At 35.7% G+C, this 20329-nt stretch overlaps 1 protein-coding gene across 4 annotated transcripts in view; it reads left to right on the top strand.

Annotated features, from left to right (window-relative positions):
• OLFM3 (olfactomedin 3) overlaps nt 1–3615 on the top strand; it is a 196135-nt gene extending 192520 nt beyond the window's left edge. For all 4 annotated transcript variants that reach the window (XM_059137172.1, XM_059137173.1, XM_059137171.1 and 1 more), the window contains one exon: nt 483–3615. In XM_059137172.1, the coding sequence (XP_058993155.1) occupies nt 483–1160 (678 nt within the window). In that variant the 3' untranslated portion in view covers nt 1161–3615. The remainder of the gene's footprint in view (nt 1–482) is intronic.
• Nucleotides 3616–20329: the final 16714 nt, after the last annotated feature.

The raw sequence follows: 20329 nt of genomic DNA, 5'->3' as shown, positions 1-20329 counted from the left end.
TCCAATTAACAAGCATTACCGTAAGTTTCTATGGTATCCATAAAGGAGAAATAAATGAGTAAAATTAGACCTTTTGCTCTTTTTTCAGAGCAAAAGAATATAGTTGCTGAAGGTAGTATTTTTTTGTCATTATCACTGATTACACTGCTCCTTCAGCTGAACAAAGTAACATTGATACATGTTTAGTTCACTTGATGATATGCACTGAATGGTCAGAGAAACAACTAAATAATAAAAAGAACAGAAAGCAAATCAACTTCAAGGCAGTGAATTCAGTTGTTTGCTTTCCACATAGAAAATGCCACAATTTTCGCCTGCAGTGCTATCACATTGCAGGAGGTCAGCAGTAAGATAATAAGTGACTTCAGATCCTGAGAATGGAGGTATTAAAATGTGCTGACTCTCACTGTCTTCATTTTGGATATCTCAGACAAGTACAGAATTTAGTCACTCCTCTATTTTTTTTTTTCCCTTTCCCTCAGGTCTGGTACATGGACAGTTATACCAACAATAAAATTGTTCGGGAGTACAAATCAATGGCAGACTTCGTCAGCGGGGCTGAATCACGGACATACAACCTCCCATTCAAATGGGCAGGAACCAACCATGTTGTCTATAACGGCTCACTCTATTTTAACAAGTATCAGAGTAACATCATCATCAAATACAGCTTTGATATGGGGCGAGTGCTTGCCCAACGAAGCCTCGAGTATGCTGGATTTCACAATGTTTACCCCTACACATGGGGTGGCTTCTCGGACATTGACTTAATGGCTGATGAGATCGGGCTGTGGGCTGTGTATGCAACGAACCAAAATGCCGGCAATATAGTCATCAGCCAACTTAACCAAGACACCTTGGAGGTGATGAAGAGCTGGAGCACTGGCTACCCCAAGAGAAGTGCAGGGGAATCTTTCATGATTTGTGGGACACTATATGTCACCAATTCCCACTTAACAGGAGCCAAGGTGTATTACTCATATTCCACCAAAACCTCCACATATGAGTACACGGACATTCCCTTTCATAACCAATACTTTCACATATCCATGCTTGACTACAACGCAAGAGATAGAGCTCTTTATGCCTGGAACAACGGTCACCAGGTCCTATTCAATGTTACCCTTTTCCACATCATTAAGACTGAGGATGACACATAAGCAAATGTAATTTGTTTTCATTGATTGAAATTGTGTCATTTGTGATAAACTCTATAGAACCCCCTTCTGTTTTCCCTTTATTGTAAGTTCTCATCATTTCTCCAAAGCATTTTTTTTTATTATTATAAAGTTGGTTTGTCAAAAATCAGCCGAGCCTGTCTAAATTGACCTGTTGGAAACACATCTTAACTCCTAAATTTACGGGGCCTATCATGTCCTTGTCGTGAAAAGCACTAAAAAGAGCTTAAGTGGCTAAAGTTATAGTTTTGCAAAAGGTTAATGATCTGCCTTATATTAGTCAGAGACTAATGATGGCTTAAATGCATAAATGTCTTTTTTTTTTAATTCTGTCATTTTTTTTACTGTCTTTTGCTCTACATCAGGAAATATTTTGGTAGGAATTAGGGGGGAAAAAGCACTTTCCTCCCATTTATTTCTAAAAAAGATTTAAGGATTTTATTTATAAGGAAAATATATTACTCATTTTGCTGTTATAGAATTCTCTGATGCGGTGCTGTACAGTCATTTTTAAATCTCTTGCTAACATTTTATTGGCAATATGTATTTCTACCATTGTAACCACCATTGTGCAATTGTATCTCTTCACTTCTGTGAAAGTAAGTAATATTTTTTATAAAATACACTGAAGTTTAATCTCAGTAATTATTATGGGCCAATTTTCAAGTGTGGTCAGGATGAAATATCTTCTCGGCTTACCCCTTTATTTAAATTTATAATCAGGAAGAAAAATCAAACTAAATCCCTTACATAGAATATTTCTTTTACCCCAAGTTTATTGGATCACTAACACTGAATGCTAAAACTAACTACAGATAAGTTACTCCATTCACTTCACTGAAAGCAACCCACATTGTTGCTTGCAAAGATGCAACTGAGTCAGAAAATTTTGGATTTGAGTTGACTTTACTCATTTATTATACAACCAACCCAATTTTGTTCTTCCTAAATAAGTATATTAGGGTTTTAACTTAAACTTTACACACAACTTGCAATAATGTAATTACTTGTATCAGGACTCTGAAAGTACATGAAGCACATATAGAAACTCTTAAAAAGAAAATTTCTGTGAGGTCATCTAGATTTACATTATGAGCCCTGGAGAGTTACTGGCAATGTGAGTGCAAAAGAAAATGATGGGTAGACTTGGGAGCTGTCTGCGCGGTTTAAATGTGCAAAATACCAATTCAGAAAACAAGATGGGAGGGCAATCCCTTGTTACCCTGATTCATAATGTGTGCAGAAATAATGTAACCAAAAAAGAAAATTTTAATAATATTATGTTAATAATCTCAAAAACATACAATCGATATTTATCAAACATGTCGTTGAGTTTGGATGTCCTTTCCATATGTTAAAAATACTTACCTAAGGCAGTTTTACAGAAACTAGAGTGTGGGTTGGTTTTACAATTGAAAAAGTATATTCTATAACAAATAATGTATAACTTAAATTGTGGTAAATGTTTAGTTTCACACATACATAATAATAATTTCCTTTGTAAAGTAAGGATATAATAATTCAGATAGAGCATTGTATAAAGAAATGCTAACACTTAAGTAATTCATTTCAAATGTCACAAGTAAAACATAATTCTCAAGTATCTCACTGTCAAAGTCACGGAATTAAATAGCTCAATCTTGAGATTGTTCAAGTTTAACAACAGTTTCTTTACTTTTTGCCTACAAAAAGTTAGCATGACTTAGTGACCACTCTGGGTCCTTTTGCAATGTTGTCTTCTCTTTTAAAATGTTTATATAAGTTCTCCTCTGCTTTTGAGAGTTAGAAAATTTAGGGGATTCACTTGTCATTGTACACACACCACAAAAATAATCAGCCAATACTTTGTATATCAAGAGTTTGTATGAAGAAAGAAAGTCAATTTAAAAAATGAATGAATTTTTAAGTAGATGGCCTCTCATGGATATCTGGGTCTTCATTACTTGTTTTTTAAAAAAATGATGTAATATAGTATCACATACATTCAAAACCTGGATGATCACAGCTTTTTTGTGAGATGTGCAGCTTGTAAAGCACTTTATTGTTTTCTATGTAAGGTATCATCACCACATCCAATTTCTAGTGTGTGTGCTGCTAGGGCACGCACAGATTTTATTATTGTCATAGAAGTGGGGGTAACATGAATTTAAAAATGTGATTTGCATTAAACATTTACCGTTTAAAAACATTCTTCTTAATAAATTATTATCAGTTTTGTGCCTGAAATAAGAACTTATTCTAATTACTGTTTTATTTTTAACTCTCAAATAAATTTTATGAGGGAAATAATTTAGTACTTTAAAATCATTTACATAATCCTATCAGTAAAGAAATCCAAGCTTAATCCTAAATGAACTGTGCAACTGGTATTTTCTGAATTGACCAGATCATTAACAAACTTCTATGTCTTTCAAATAATAACATGACATGGTCTGATTGTGTTTGTGTGACCTTTTTATTTGTGGCCCTTGAATCACAATACTTACTATCTACACATATATCTATTAGTTCATAAAATTACAGTGTTTCAGTGCATTACCAGTATGTAGGATAAAAGAGAAAATAATGATATGCCTAAATATAACATTACAAGTAATTAGATAAAATTTACCATAAATTCAGAATCTCTGGTTTTTATCACTGTACTCAGAGTTATTTCATCTTTATAATCCATATTACTCCTTCTAATAAAATCTTTTCTTCAAAAACAATTTAATCCTAATAAGAAAATGGTCTTTCAAATCACTACCAAACTTACAAGTATAAATTTTTCATCCAGAAGAATTTTTTTTTAAGATTTTTATTTATTTATTTGACAGAGATCACAAGCAGGCAGATAGAGAAAGAGGAGGAAGCAGGCTCCCTGCTGAGCAGAGAGCCCGATGAGGGGCTCGATCCCAGGACCCTGGGAGCATGACCTGAGCCAAAGGCAGAGGCTTTAACCCACTGAGCCACCCAGGTACCCCCAGAAGAATTATTTTTTAAATATAACTATACAAAACTGTTCTTCTGTTCTCCTAAAAGTAAAAGTTATTTTCCTACTAAGGTAAGTTTTACATATAATAGTCCTTTACCTTTATTCTCCTTAAAGAGTATATTTCCAAAAAGAAAAAAGAAAAAAAGAAAACCCTACTGGTCTCCTTAGCACTCAAGATTACCAAATCATTTCTCTAAATGCTAAGTCTGAATGCAACTGATAGCAAAATTAAAACTATTCCTTTGAGTTAGAACGAATATGAAAAATTAGTGCAGAGTTTCTAAAAGCTAAGCCTTCTAGAAATATATCAGACACTTTTTTTTTTTTTTTAATTTTTTATTTTTTATAAACATATATTTGTATCCCCAGGGGTACAGGTCTGTGAATCACCAGGTTTACACACTTCACAGCACTCATCAAAGCACATACCCTCCCCAATGTCCATAATCCCACCCCCTTCTCCCAGACACTTTTGAAAAAAGAATTGAAAAATGGCAACTTGCTGGTTTGGCCAGGAAGGTACAATTATATCCTTTATGCACACCTTGTGTTCCTATGACATTATAAAAGAAAGGGCATTTACAGACAAATTTTACTTTGCCTTCTCTACCACCACATGATAAATGGACCACAAGAACTACTATAAAGTGGTCTACCTTACACTATAAGCAGGGAGAATTAAATTAAAGTTAGCTGTTAAAGGATGACACAAAGCCTTAATCTCTGACTGCTTATAGGTAGAGACACTAATTTCTAGAGAGTCCCAGAGGAACTAAATATCACTCAGTTCAGTAGACAATATCCATACTGAAATCAAGATCATGGAATGATTTCTGGTTCTAAAATTAACTAAGCTTAGCATAAATAAATCTCTTAGGTAATAATTTTTCATAATCAGTGACTCCTCAGAGAAGGTCTGTGGCTTTGTAAAATATATTGTTTTGAATTTAACTTATATTAGAAAAAATACAATGAAAACATTAGTTGATGGAAGGAACACCAACTTCAAAATCTTCTAGCTATTTTTCTATGAAATAATGAATCCAACTGATGACAATCTCTTTAATAGAAAACTGTTCTACTCTTTTAACCAATCCAAATGAAAACCTCCCAAACTGACTTTACCAAGCTGATTTATCAGATTCACATTTTAAAATTATTTTATACAGCTTTTGCCTTTTGGTTGAACTATTCCATTAGACTTAGAATAATTTTAATCCTGTTTGGATTCTGCTTTGCTTCCAAAATGTCAAACTGGTTACCCTTTAAAGCTCATTTCATGGTTGCCAAGTAAGTTTTCCAAGTATAATTATCACTAAACATGTCCTGAAAATGATATAAGGACCTAACACTGTACCTTGCCAAGAATATTTAGTATCTTTCATAACTATAACCATCTTAAAACATTATTCTTAATTAGAGTGTGAAGCAATATGGTAAATAAGGAGAAGTTCTCATGAATACCTTAGTGATACAAGACATTTGCTGATACCATACACACAAATACGGCTGTATTTGGGTTGCATCCCTACCAATGGTATAATCTGCCTAGAAGAGCTCACACCCACATTCTTAAAAAAATAAATAAGTAACCAAAATTTTGCCATAATATATCATTCCCTACCACAATCAGACCTGGAAATATCGTATTTTCAGCAGACATTTCCAGAAGATAAATATTATATGACAAAGGTCTTGAAAAGACCTCAAAAAATGAGCTGACTAAAAGAAGCATTAGCCATTTTAAATTTAAGCATGTTATAGAATTATCATATTGAGCTTGGTAATACATATCCAGCTAAGCTTTTTGTCTGTGTCACTCTTAACTTCATGAACTCATATATGTTACCAATACGTAGTTTATGGGCTTTCCAACTAGGTAATATTGCATTATTTATTCATTTATTTGAAAAATAAGCCCTGAGCAAAACTATATATCTAGACAATTTCTAAATGATCAGGATAGAGCTGTCAACAAATAAGGTCTTCTTCATGTGCTTACATTTTAGTAAGAACAGACTGTAAAACATAATAATAATATATATATATATACATATATAGGAAAAAAAGTTATGATTATTCTAATTGTTGTGAAGGAAATAAATACTTTAAGTCATTAAAAGTGAGTGAATGTTTGCTAGGGGCAGGGTTGGGGTAGGAAGTAATGTATAAGAGGGAACAGTAAAGAGTGATTTCTCTTAGAAGCAGCCTGACATGGCAAATTTAGTCGAAGAATGAATGTCACAAATCTAATCCACGTACAAAATTTAACATCTTCCTTTATGTTCCTAGAAATCCATGGACCAAGCATTTCTTAATATGTCTCTATTACAGAAGTTATTTTTTTAACTTGGAGTTTAAGGATATACTTCTGGGCATGGCTGAACCCTGAAAATGTGCTAAATTTAGTGTATATATGTGGTTGTACATTCTTTCATGTAGAGACTTCAGAGCTTTCATCACATTCCCAAAGAACCATGACCCAAAAGATCACCACCATGTCAAGGCAGCCTAATTTAATCACAAATTTACTAAACGTCTTTATGATAAGCACTGAATGTCTGTCCTCTGTCTTGCAATCCCAAAATTTCAGCTTGCTTCAGAAAGGAAAAAAATCGACACCCTAATATTATGGGTAATTTTTTTTTACTCAGAAGAACTCAAGATTAAGTCGTTCTCTATAAAACATTTAAAGGGACTTAATATTTTGTTCAAATCTAATTATTTTTCTGTGATCCAGTCTGTAGGGCATCTTTTTACCAGATTCAGTGACCCAGACTCTCTATTTTAAGACTCTTATAACTACCTGAAACTGGAGAACATTTTTTATAATTCTTGCACAGCCTTTTGGCAGCCCCATTAGAATCTGACTGATATTGAGCAGACCCGTGTGCTTCCTCAAATTGAACGGCAAACTCCTCTTCTGAAATTAGCAACAGTGGCAACACAAAAACAGCGAAAACGAAAGGTTATACCACTTGTCTTGCTTGAGAAGTTATTGTAATTGATATGTATGCAATCTACAGCTACAGAAAATAAAAAGATTTTTATTAAAAAAAAATTCCTCCAGTCAAGTTTATAAAGTGATGCTGAGTAAAGCATTAAAGCAACTTCTGTCAGTGATGTTTTCTTCCCCCCTCCCACCCAAAGACCTTGAGAAGACATTCATTAGCTTCTACTTTAATGTGAACCAAAAAGAATAAAAAGAAGTATTTCTATTCTCTCTCCTCCAGTTGTCTTTATTAAACTCCATTAGAAACTACTCTTGGAATATGCAGTATGCATTCACAAAGAAACGGAATATGTCTTTATATGAGTAATGAGTTTCTATATAAATGATATTCTTGCCCTTCAGGTAAAGTTTGGCCCAGCAAAGTGGCTAAAATGCATAATTAATTTGTGATTAGCTTTTCCTGCCATTCTTCCTTAGAACGTGTGCACTGAACATAACCAAAAGAACTCTTTCCATTGTACCTTGCTTTCTATTTTTCAAGGCTGTGTCATTTCTCTTCTTCCATGTATGGCTTTACAACAGTTCTGTGGAATAGGGAAGGCAAACATTTTTATCCTTAATAAGAAAACAGAACATTTATGTTTCAATGTTTATATTTCTCCATAGATAGTCCATGGTACTTAATACGTTCCAGACCAAAGTACGTCTCTTTCCCTCACCTGCCCCTCCACCCCCACCGCTTGTCCTTCTCACCTCAGTTCACAGAACTATCATCCCATCCCCGGCCTTCCTTCCCACCACATCTTGGGCTCTTTAAATGCACCTTCCCTTACATTATGAGGTTCTCATGACCAATAAAATAGGACAAAACTTAAGCATATCTAAAATCTGAGTCAGTGCCTATTTCAGATGTTTGTTCTCAACAATTACCTCCAGTTTGTTCGGTTCACTCAGTGTTTTCTAGCTCTCTGCAATCAACTCTCTCTTCTCCATTTCCATACTCAGAATTGGGTGGCCTGTTTGGAAAAGCTTCTTTTGAATACGGACCTCTGATTTCTCCTATGTAATCAGTTTTACCTTTGCGTTGGCCAAGGGACACTTCCACCAACCATGGCTTTATGAAATGCTCCCTGACTCAAGCAATCCCTCATTTTGCAAGTCAGACTAAAGGGTAAATTTTATATATTCCTTCATAATCCACATTCAAGTCTGACATCTTACTCTCTTTCATTAAATTCCTATTCATCATTCAGAATTCACTTAAAACATTATCTTATTTCAGGGGCGCCTCTGTGGCTCAATGGGTTAAGCCGCTGCCTTTAGCTCAGGTCATGATCTCAGGGTCCTGGGATGGAGCCCCGCATCCGGCTCTCTGCTCAGCAGGGAGCCTGCTTCCTCCTCTCTCTCTCTGCCTGCCTCTCTGCCTACTTGTGATCTCTCTCTGTCAAATAAATAAATAAAATCTTAAAAAAAATTATCTTATTTCATAAGTCTATAAAAGAGTCATTATTTTGTGTTCTTAAAGTATTAATCTTGTATTACTGAAATTATCACCTCACATTATTTGTTTCCTCCAAGTTAGTATGGACTTCCCAAGAGTAGGAGCAATTAATTATTTTCCTTATTTATCCTGGCAGTTTCTAACACAGAATAATCCCACAGTAAATGGTATTAACCAAAGAAGTATAAGACGGAGTATCTTCTCATATCTAAAAACACGAAAAACTTTCATTCTTAGAACATCATAAGAAATTAACTTTTCCAAATTTATTTTATTGGAAATAGATTCCTATCTCTTACTAAAGTAAGATTTTAAATACAGGAAGTGTCAAGAAGATAAAAATGGCTTAACTTGCTCTCAGGTGACTTTTCTCTCCATGATACAGAATTCTATTACAGGACAAAATACCTTAAAAGGGCCACCATAGTTATTTGCCTTATTTTTCCTCTTCACACTAATTTCTTTTTTTTTTTTTAAAGATTACTTCACACTAATTTCTAAAAAGGAAAAAAACATTTTAATTTTCACCCACTCAGTTTCCTATTTCTTTTTTTTTTTTTTTTTTTTTTTTTTACCATTTTGACCCATTTATTTTCAATTGTTATTTGGAGATTTATTGTAGGGGCACCTGGGTGGCTCAGAAGGTTAAGCATCTGCCTTCAGCGTGGGTCGTGATCTCTGGGTCCTGGGATCCAGCCCCATGTCCGGCTGCCAGCTCAGCAAGGAGTCTGCTTCTCCTTTTCCCTCTGCCTCTCCCCCTGCTTGTGCTCTGTCTCTCTCTCTCTCAAATGAATCAGTTTCCTATTTCTTATTTTGCCTTCATTTCTCCTGTAAGTAAAGACTTCTCTTAGGAATATACTTCATCTTTGGCACAACAGGGTTTTCTCAAAATGGCATGTGCTACCAGGCCAGGAGAAAGTCACAGAGCCATTTCTCCCCTCTTCACCGGTTACCCTCTCTTTCCTTATCCTGTGTTTTCAAAGGACGCACCAACAAGAAATCTGATGGTCATTCATTTGCCCGTGAGTCTAAGTAAATGCAAGTTGCAATGCCTTCTAAGTAGCAAGAGTGAAGATGGGTTATTCATCTACTGCAAACAAGTCTTGCAAAGGCAGAATATTAGTTCTGAAGTTACATTTAACTGTATGTCTTGGTTTCTATAAACGAAAGAAGGAGGCTCTATCAGCAGTTTTCAAAAGCTGCCCTTTAGAGCTTGTGGTTTCTGTAGGGATTCTTTTGAGTCTACCATGAAAAAACAGACACACTTAATTGAGGTGGGAAAATGAGCCACAACCTTCACTCGCTACTTCCAATAAAAGCAACTTCACTTTTATCTACCTTTTAAAATGTTCCTGTGTTTAGGTTTTATTGTCAGGAAACATTTTTTGTTGTTGCAAAAAAGAAGTTGAAAACCACTTAACTCTATGGTCTCCAAGGTTTCTTTCAGCTCTTTCTCCTATCTGTTATTCTAAATGATCAATAAAGGCTATGCATGAACTGGGACTCAGATCCTTGTATAGCTCAGATTGAAAGGTAAAATACAAGAAGGAAAGGAGAGACAAAAATGAAAGTTTAATTCAGTTTCCAAAAGTTTTCAAGTAGTTTCTAGAGAATTATCTATATTATATAAAAGCTAAGACAAACATTTCATACTGTTCATTTAGCCAATTAAGACTAAAACTTGCTATCTATCTCAGGCTATTCCCCCACTTAGACAAATCAGTTTGAAATCTATGGTTCTTTCCTCTTCACACTTCTTTTAAGAACTAACCCTCTCACATGATTTCAGCTTTACTGAATGACTTCTAAATCCATTTTTATATCTCCAAGTTGAGAATTTCTAGCTATCTAAATGATACCTATACACAAATGTCCTCTTAATTTAAAGATAGCATAATTATCGGTGAGCAAATCTTCCCTACACCCATTTCCCTAGGCAATGAAGTCTACTCTCCTTAACACAATACAACCATCCATCATTTAGCTCAACAAATAAACACTGAGGTTTTACTCCTCAACATTCCTCTCCTGCAATTCCTTCTACCCATAGAAAGATGCAGTGTCTTTCTTATGTGATTAATTGCAGTGTCTTTCTTATGTGATTAATTCCTACCTGTGTTTCAAAGATGAAACAATTTGTTTCTTCTAGAAAGTTTTCCTAATTGCTCCTCAGCTATGCTCCCTGATCTCTTTTCATGCTGTCATATTACCTTATACTTGCCTCAATTATAGTACTTGTCCTATAATTGAGTGTTTATTCCCTTGTCTGCCTTCCACCCTGGACAATGAGCTTTTGAGGTCATAAATGGCATCCAGATTAGCATAGTATTTCCTGATAAACTGTAGGTTCTCTACAGTTGCTGTAGAGAACTGTTGCTGGCTTGACCAGTCAAACCATTATATTTCACCAATATCACTGTTTTAGACATCGTTATTCTTCCATTACCTTTATTTCCTATACTCAAACTCCTACTAAAATACAAATATCTGTTGTTTATTCTTTCAAAAGATTTTTTCCTCCATCTTCCTGACTCACACCAGAGCCACAAGTGATACAAGATCTCACCATCTTCTACCTACAAAAGGTACTACAAAAGTCTGCTGTCAGATATCTCTGTCTCCAATCTGTCCTCACAAAAATCTAATCTGCATTCTTCTGTCAGGGTCACCTTGATAAAGCATTATGACACTCCTTGTTCTTTAGCAAACCATAGTTTTCTTCTTCCCACTACATCAATTTCAGGCTGTTCTGACTGACTGCACCTGACATTTATAAATTTATTTTCTATTAATACCCAACATACTTCCTCTAATCCAGTCATAAAGCCCTCCTCCTTATCCACATACTTAATATTACTTTTCTTTCCTCTAAGTTTACATCCACATTTTGAATGTTGTCTTTCCTGTCTTACCTTTAGAATCTTCGCTTACATATCTAGGCCCAATGAAAAGCCCACTCAGTCCAAATAATACCATAAGGAGAATCATCAATATTAAGAAGGAAGGGAGAACATAGATTTCAAGCTATGCTAAAAAGCTGTAGTAATCACAACAATATGGTAATGGATACAAAACAGACACGTGGATGAGTGGAAGACAGAGAGGCCAGAAATAAATGTACACTTATATGATCAATTAATCTACAACAAAGAAGGCAAGAATATACAATGAAAAAGTCTCTTCAATAAATGGTGCTGGGAAAACTATACAGCCACATGCAGTAGAATGAAACTGGACCACTTCTGTATACCATATTCAAAAATAAACTCAAGGGGCACCTGGGTAGCTCAGTCAGTTAAGCATCTAACTCTTAATTTTGGTTCAGGACATGATCTCAGGATCATGGGACTGGGCCCCATGTAGGGCTCCATGCTCAGTGCAGAGTCTACTTGAGCTTCTCTCTCCCCATTCCCTCTCCCTTTGCCCCTCTGGATGCACTAGCTCTCTCTAAAAAATAAATGAATAAATCTTAAAAAATATAATTCTAAATAGGTTAAAGACCTAAATGTGAGACATGAAACCATAACACTCCTAGAAGAAAGCATAGGCAATAATTTCCTTGAAATAGGCCATAGAAATGTTTTTCTTGATAGGTCTCTTGCAGCAAGAGAAACAAAAGCAAAAATAAAATATTGGGAGTACAGCAAAATTAAAAGCTTCTGCACAGCAAAATGAATAGGCAACAAAATGAAAAAGCAACCTACTGACTGAGAGAACATATTTGCAAATGATATATCTGATAAGGGGCTAATAGCCAAAATCCATAAAAAGCTTAATACAACTCAACACACACACACACACACACACACACACACAAAAAGAAGAAGAAGAAGAAAGAAAAGAAAATCCAAATAATATGATGAATAAAGGGGTAAAGGACCTGAAAAGGCCTTTCCCCAAAGATGACATCCAGATGGCCAAAGGACAGGTGAAAAACTGCTCAACATCACTAATCATCAGCAAAAGGCAAATCAAAACCATGATGAGATATCATCTTACACCTATCAGAATGGCAAGAATCAAAAAGATAAGAAATAATAAGTGTTCCAGTGTTGATGAAGATGTGGAGAAAAAGGAACCCTCATGCACTGTTGCTAGAACATTAATTATTGCAGCCACTATAAAAAACCAGTATAGAGGTTCCTCAAACATTAAAAACATGAATACCATATGACCCACTAATTCCACTACTGGGATATAACCAAAGAAAATGAAAACCCTGGGGCACCTGGGTAGCTTAGTCAGTTAAGCGTCTGCCTTCGGCTTGGGTCATGATCCCAGCATCCTGGGATTGAGCCCCACATCAGGCTCCTTGCTCAGCGAGAAGCCTGTTTCTCCCTCTCCCTCTGCCTGCTGTTCCCTGCCACCTGTGTCAAATAAATAAATAAAATCTTAAAAAAAAAAAGAAAATGAAAATACTGATTCAAAAAGATATATGCACCCCTATATATATGGCATTATTTACAATAGCCAATATGTAACAATATATGCACCCCTATATATACTGGAAGCAATCCAACTGTCCATACATAAACAAAGAAGATGTGTGTGTGTGTGCATAGATATACAATGAAACACTACTCAGCCATAAAAAAGAATGAGATATTGTCGTTTGCAACAACAACATGGGTGGACCTAGGTATAATGCTAAGAGAAATGAGTACAACAGAGAAAGACAAATACCACAGGATTTCATTTATATGTGAAACCTAAAAAACAAAACAAAGAAACAAAAAGCAGAAACAGACCCATAAATAAAGAAAACTAGTAGTTGCCAGAGGCGGGAGAGGGGAACTGGCAAAATACGTGAAGCAGAGTAGGAGATACAGGCTTCCTCTTACAGACTAAGACACAGTGATAAAAGGTACAGCATAGAGAACCCAGTCGCTGGTATTATAATAGTGTTGTATGGTGACAGATGGGAGCTGCACTTGTGATGAGTACGGCATAACATATAGACTTGTCAAATCACTGTGTTGTACACCAGACACTAATGTAAAATTGTATGTTAACCTCAACTAAAAAAGGGGAAAAAGTAATAGAGAATAGGAGTTAGAGAAATTTGCAAGGAAAAATGTAATGTTTGTCTCTGCAGAAGTATACAGTAGTCTTGGTGAAATGATTTTCACAGAAGTAGCAGCTCACATGTTTATAAAATAGACTTAAAATCTTACCCTTGACCCTATAGTCCAATTAAGCACTTTCCCAAATACGTGTGAGATTTTTTGTTAGACCAACCTCTGTAGAAAATGACTAATAATGTTATAAAATCTCTTCAAATAAACCCCATATATGCACCAATATTTCACTGCATGAACTCCTACTGGGTATGTTCCTCTGGAGGAATGATATAACTTCTAATGGTCCTCAGAAACAGAAGGAAAGGAAATTAGCGTATTTATTATAGTATAAACAGATGTGGACTACACTGAAATTCCTACTTAAGGATCTTAACCTCCCTAGGCTGTCCTTTAGACTGATTTCAAAGCACCCAGTAAGAGCTTCCTGGAACCCTATATTTCAGCTCCCCCAAAACAGAGGAAGTCAGTTCAAATCAGAAGGTGTAATGAAGACAGGAAGAGGAAAAAAAAATGGGCAAAAGAAAAAGATAAAGCTTTTAATAAGAAAACAAGAAGTTTAAAAAAAAAAAACAAGAAGTTTAGGTTATATACAAGTTGATTCTCAGCTGCAACAATGCATTCCTTTGTTTAGTAAGTATTTACAGCATATCTATTTAATAAACTATGGATACGGATATTACTTACAAGCAGACTTAGGCCCTATTATGAACTTTGCAAAGCATAGTACTTGACTAGGTATTCTCTGAATTTCATAAAAATAGGAAGTAGACATTCGGTACTTTGTTCAATGCTGCTTCTGACTTAGCTGCTAGATTCAATTTCATGTCCTTGAATCTGCTTATTTTATCTAATTTTCATACACTGCCAAACAGCAAGTAAACTCCATCATGGCTGGGACCACGGTTGTCTTACTTCTCATGTTTTTCTTTTAAAGATTTTATTTATTTATTTGACAGACAGAGATCACAGGTAGGCAGAGAGGCTGGCAGAGAGAGAGGAGGAAGCAGGCTCCCTGCTGAGCAGAGAGCCCGATGTGGGGCTGGATTCCAGGACCCTGGGATCATGACCTGAGCAGAAGGCAGAGGCTTTAACCCACTGAACAACCCAGGTGCCCCTTACTTCTCTTTTTATCAGCAGTGCTTAAATAAGTGCCTGGAATAAAGTGGTTTCCCAATAAATAACTGTTAATTAATTGAATGAAGCTATCAATTGTTTAAAAAAAAAATCAACATTTGGGATGCCTGAGTGGCTCAGTCAGTTAAGTGCTGGACTCTTGTTTTCGGCTCCAGCACAATCCTGGGCCTGCATTCAGTGTGGAGTCTGCTAGTCCCTCTCTCTCTGCTCTTCCCTGCCTCACCCCACCCCGCTGTCACATGCAAATGCTTTGTCTCTCTAAAATAAGTAAAAACAAATCTTTAATAAGTAAATAACCAACATTTATCACAATCAAAACTTCAGATTATATATCTCAACATCTGATGCTAGTTGCTTATTTCCTCAACAACTTCTGAATTGCTTTCAGTGTTTTTTATATTTATATTTATAATAGGATCAAATATTTGTTTAAACACAGAGATTGACCAAGTTAAGAGAAATTCCAGGTCTTAAGTTTGCAACAACACAAACCCAAATATCTCAGATTTTTACCTATAAGAGGTAACAGTGGAACACTATGCTTATTAGACTTTCTATAACAACTCCCACAAAAATTCCTACTACTAATAACAATGCTAGACTAAGAATAGTATGAAAGACTGTGTTTATTCCCACTTTTGTGATGTCTTTTTTTATTGTTTTTAAGATTTTATGTATTTATTTAACAGAGCGATCACAAGTTGGCAGAGAGGCAGGCAGAGAGAGCAGGGGAAACAGACTCCCTGTTGAGCAGAGAGCCAGATGGGAGACTAGATCCCAGGACCCTAAGACCATGATCTGAGCCAAAGGCAGAGGCTTAACGCACTGAGCCACTGAGGCAACCCTGTGGTCAGCCTTTTTGTTTTGTTTTAAACAAGTATTTTCAGTTAAGGGTTAAAGTTCTACCTCTTCTTTAATCATGTCTGCAGAGCCATAACCAAATAATGAACAACTGAGAGAGAAATTTGCTTCCTAATAAGAAAAGGGATGTCGCCATTTTTTTTAACTTGTCAGAATTTTAGTGTTCCATTTTTATAGCTAGGCTGTTTAGGCCTTCTGTTCTTATAGCTAGCAGGCATTTGGAAATTCCTTATTTTTCCCTAAGAGAGATAGAGATTCACAATATAAAGTCAGCATTTCCCTAAAACTCAGAAACATCTGTTACACTCATAAGTAACTTGCCATTAGAGTCTCCCCAGAACATCCTGCAGAGCTTTGCCTACACGCAATGCGTCAATCAAAATAAATAAATAAGTAAATAAATAAGATAAAAGTCTTGTGAGAGTGATGTGATGGTCTGAAGGAACAGAATACGGTCAGATAAAGAAGTTATAAAATTTGCAATGGTGTATATGACATAGTTATATAACTATATATATAGTTATAGAACTATATATATATATAATTATATATAGTGTATATATAGTATATACGATATATACACTATACACTATATATATAATATATACATAGTTTTTTAAAATATATATATATAGTTATAGTTATATAACTATATAGAACTATATATATATCTAACTATATAGAACTATATGTTATGTTTTCCCTAAATGCCACAAAAGTACTAGGGTATAAAGAGGATAAGAGGGGTGCCTGGGTGGCTCAGTGGGTTAAAGCCTCTGCCTTCAGCTCAGGTCATAATCCCAGGGTCCTGGGATCGAGCCCCATATCGGGCTCTTTGCTCAGTGGGGAGCCTGCTTCCCTCCTCTCTCTCTGCCTGCCTCTCTGCCTACTTGTGATCTCTGTCTGTAAATAAATAAATAAAATCTTTAAAAAAAAAAAAAGGGATAAGAAAAGTTAAGTTCCCAAAAGTTATATAGTCATATATATAACGATATATAACTATAGTTCTATATATATCTATTATATAACTATATATATCTATAAGTTCTGTTATCCCTATATAACTATATATATAACTATATATATATATATGTTCTGTTTTCCCATATAACTATAGTTATATAACTATATATAGAACTATACATATATCTAACTATATAGAACTATATAAGTTATGTTTTCCCTAAATGCCACAAAAGTACTAGGGTATAAAAAGAGGATAAGAAAAGTTAAGATCCCAAAATTTACCCTCTACCTATAAATGCTATGTTCACTTTACTGACTTTCCAAATTCTTAAATCAAACCATATAGCATCTTCAGTTAATATTGATATAGATTTTCCTTTCTATAACTTACTCTTTCGGAGACACAGAAGTTGTAGTCTCATATTACCAGCAACTTAACGATATTCAAGTGGCCAGACTGCAGAATTTTTTTTTAATATTTTATTTATTTATTTGACAGACAGAGATCATAGATAGGCAGAGAGACAGGCATAGAGAGAATGGGGAAGCAGGCTCCCTGCTGAGCAGAGAGCCTGACGTGGGGCTTGATCCCAGGACCCGGAGATCATGACCTGAGTGAAGGCAGAGGCTTAACCCACTGAGCCACCCAGGGACCCCAGACTGCAGAATTTAATCCTCAGAAGAATCTAGCTGAATTTTAATCCCCTGCAGAGAGACCTGCTTCTATCTTTCTATCATTAACAGGCAGGCTGTGCCAAGATGATTTCACTTTTATTGAATGCCATCCCTAAACTGGCTATTACTGAGTCTCCATTCATCAAAGCCTAAGGAGTTTACCTGCATGAGATGCAGGTTTTCTAAGCCTCAAAAATGACCATGAAACAAGAATTCACAATGTTTATAAGGTATATTAATCAATGCTAATTTAAAGAAAACAGAGATAGGCAACAAGGTTGATATTTGGATATATATCCAAAAAAAAAAAAAAAAGAAAGAAAGAAAGAAAAAGAAATAAAGCCAAGTAAATAAAAAGATAGTCTGGACTATGTTTATACTCATCACTAGTCCCACTGGCAGTAGTAAAAAAGGGCTTTGCTTGCTAAGAATAAACTTCTTCTCTCCCCTATTATCCTTGCACCTACTGGTGAAGAGTCAAAGGGAAGCCAGACTACTTGGCATACACTCGGCAAGGACTTCCTGCCTGCCCACCCCCACTGCCCAATGTTCATGGCCTATGGTCATTCATATGGTTCAGGAATCCTAGGACTTTCAGAGTTCTCACTCCCACTGAGTGTCCTCTAGAAGTCAAAGTCCATCTAAGCAGAATCCCCTTCCTTTCTAACCTCTCCTCTGCACGTGCCATTCCCCTTCTTAATCTAACTGAAATCTGCCTCCAGTCCTAATTCGTAAAGCCAGCTCAATACTTGAGAGAAGTATTTGGGGTTTTGTTCGATTTTTCATTCTGTTCTCTGGGATCTAGCCCCATAGATTTTGATGTAATTGATCTGGAAATGGGGCTCAGCCGTCGTATTGATTTTAAAGTTCCAAAGAAGATTCTACTATATGATCAGTGCTCTCAGCTGAGAACCTCTGCTGAGTCTAATGGAAACTTAGCTCTCCCTGAAGGACACAACTGCTCCTTTCAAAAGAGGGATATTTTTTCTTTTTTATATTTTTCTTAGGTGTTTTCTTTTTTTTTTTAATTCTTTTCTTTTTTTTTTCTTTTTTCTTTTTTTTTTTCTTTCTTCCTTTTTGAACCTCTTTTTATCCCCTTTCTCCCCCCTCACGATTTTGATCTCTTCTAATTTGGTTAAAGCATATTTTCCTAAGGTTGTTGCCACCCTTTTAGTATTTTACTTGCCCCTTCATATACTCTTATCTGGACAAAATGACAAGACGGAAAAATTCAACACAAAAAAAAGAACAAGAGGCAGTACCGAAGGCTAGGGACCTAATCAATACAGACATCGGTAATATGTCAGATCTAGAGTTCAGAATGACAATTCTCAAGGTTCTAGCCGGGCTCGAAAAAGGCATGGAAGATATGAGAGAAACCCTCTCGAGAGATATAAAAGCCCTTTCTGGAGAAATAAAAGAAATAAAATCTAACCAAGTTGAAATCAAAAAAGCTATTAATGAGGTGCAATCAAAAATGGAGGCTCTCACTGCTAGGATAAATGAGGCAGAAGAAAGAATTAGTGATATAGAAGACCAAATGACAGAGAATAAAGAAGCTGAGCAAAAGAGGGACAAACAGCTACTGGACCACGAGGGGAGAATTCGAGAGATAAGTGACACCATAAGACGAAACAACATTAGAATAATTGGGATTCCAGAAGAAGAAGAAAGAGAGAGGGGAGCAGAAGGTATACTAGAGAGAATTTCCCCAATATGGCAAAGGGAACGAGCATCAAAATTCAGGAGGTTCAGAGAACGCCCCTCAAAATCAATAAGAATAGGCCCACACCCCGTCACCTAATAGTAAAATTTACAAGTCTCAGTGACAAAGAGAAAATCCTGAAAGCAGCCCGGGAAAAGAAGTCTGTAACATACAATGGTAAAAATATTAGATTGGCAGCTGACTTGTCCACAGAGACCTGGCAGGCCAAAAAGAGCTGGCATGATATTTTCAGAGCACTAAATGAGAAAAACATGCAGCCCAGAATACTATATCCAGCTAGGCTATCATTGAAAATAGAAGGAGAGATTAAAAGCTTCCAGGACAAACAACAACTGAAAGAATTTGCAAACACCAAACCAGCTCTACAGGAAATCTTGAAAGGGGTCCTCTAAGCAAAAGAGGGATATTTCCTCTCCCAGAGACCCTCAAATGCCCGAGTGTCGACGTGAATATGGATACCATCCGCTCTTCATTACTACTCATTTGCCATTGATCCTAATTGCCCCTAATGGGGCCATAACTCCGTTTTTAATCTCTTGTCATCAGACCGCACCACTCATTACCCTTCTTTATAGAATCATCTGTAGACGTTCAGATCCTACTCCTTGTTTTCAGAATTTTGCACCCTGGCTTATCATCACTCTCTCTAATATTATCACTCTAGAATTTTCCAATATCAGAGCCTCTAAATTCCGTGACCTCTTTTCTACCAGTGAGCCACTTGCTCACATGGACATACCCCAGGCAACACTACATATCAAATTGTTTTTCTGGTGGAAATTTCCATTCTTCAAAGAGTTGACACCCTCCTTTCTTAAACATCACTGTTTTTATGTTTGTTTAAGCCAGAAAGCAAAAACGAATCAATTCACCAGAAGTATTGCTGGCAAATTCAATCAACCCTATAAATAGTGGTGTGGGAGACCCCACATTCCTACACCAGACCCTAAGTCAGATTTCACTGCTATTACTGCAAAATAGAAGAATTTTTACATGTTGAAAGATTTCTGAAATAACTGGTTTTTAACACAGATTAGATTTTTTTTGTCAAATTAAGAATTAAATTATGATCCAATTTATTATAAAGAGGTTTGACCTATTGTCACATGTATTACATGCCATGAGGAAAGATTTCTTTAGGCAATTAGTCAAGTTTCCAATTAAAATAAATGTGTTTCAATCATCATGTTCCCTACAAGAAAAGGAAAAAAAATGACTTCAATAATTGCGCTTTGCATTTCTATAGCAACTTTCATTTAAGAAGCTGAAAGCACTAA

This window comes from Mustela lutreola, chromosome 10 (genome assembly GCF_030435805.1).
Source record: "Mustela lutreola isolate mMusLut2 chromosome 10, mMusLut2.pri, whole genome shotgun sequence".
Taxonomy (NCBI): Eukaryota; Metazoa; Chordata; class Mammalia; order Carnivora; family Mustelidae; genus Mustela; species Mustela lutreola.
This window is presented reverse-complemented; position numbering and strand designations above follow the sequence as displayed.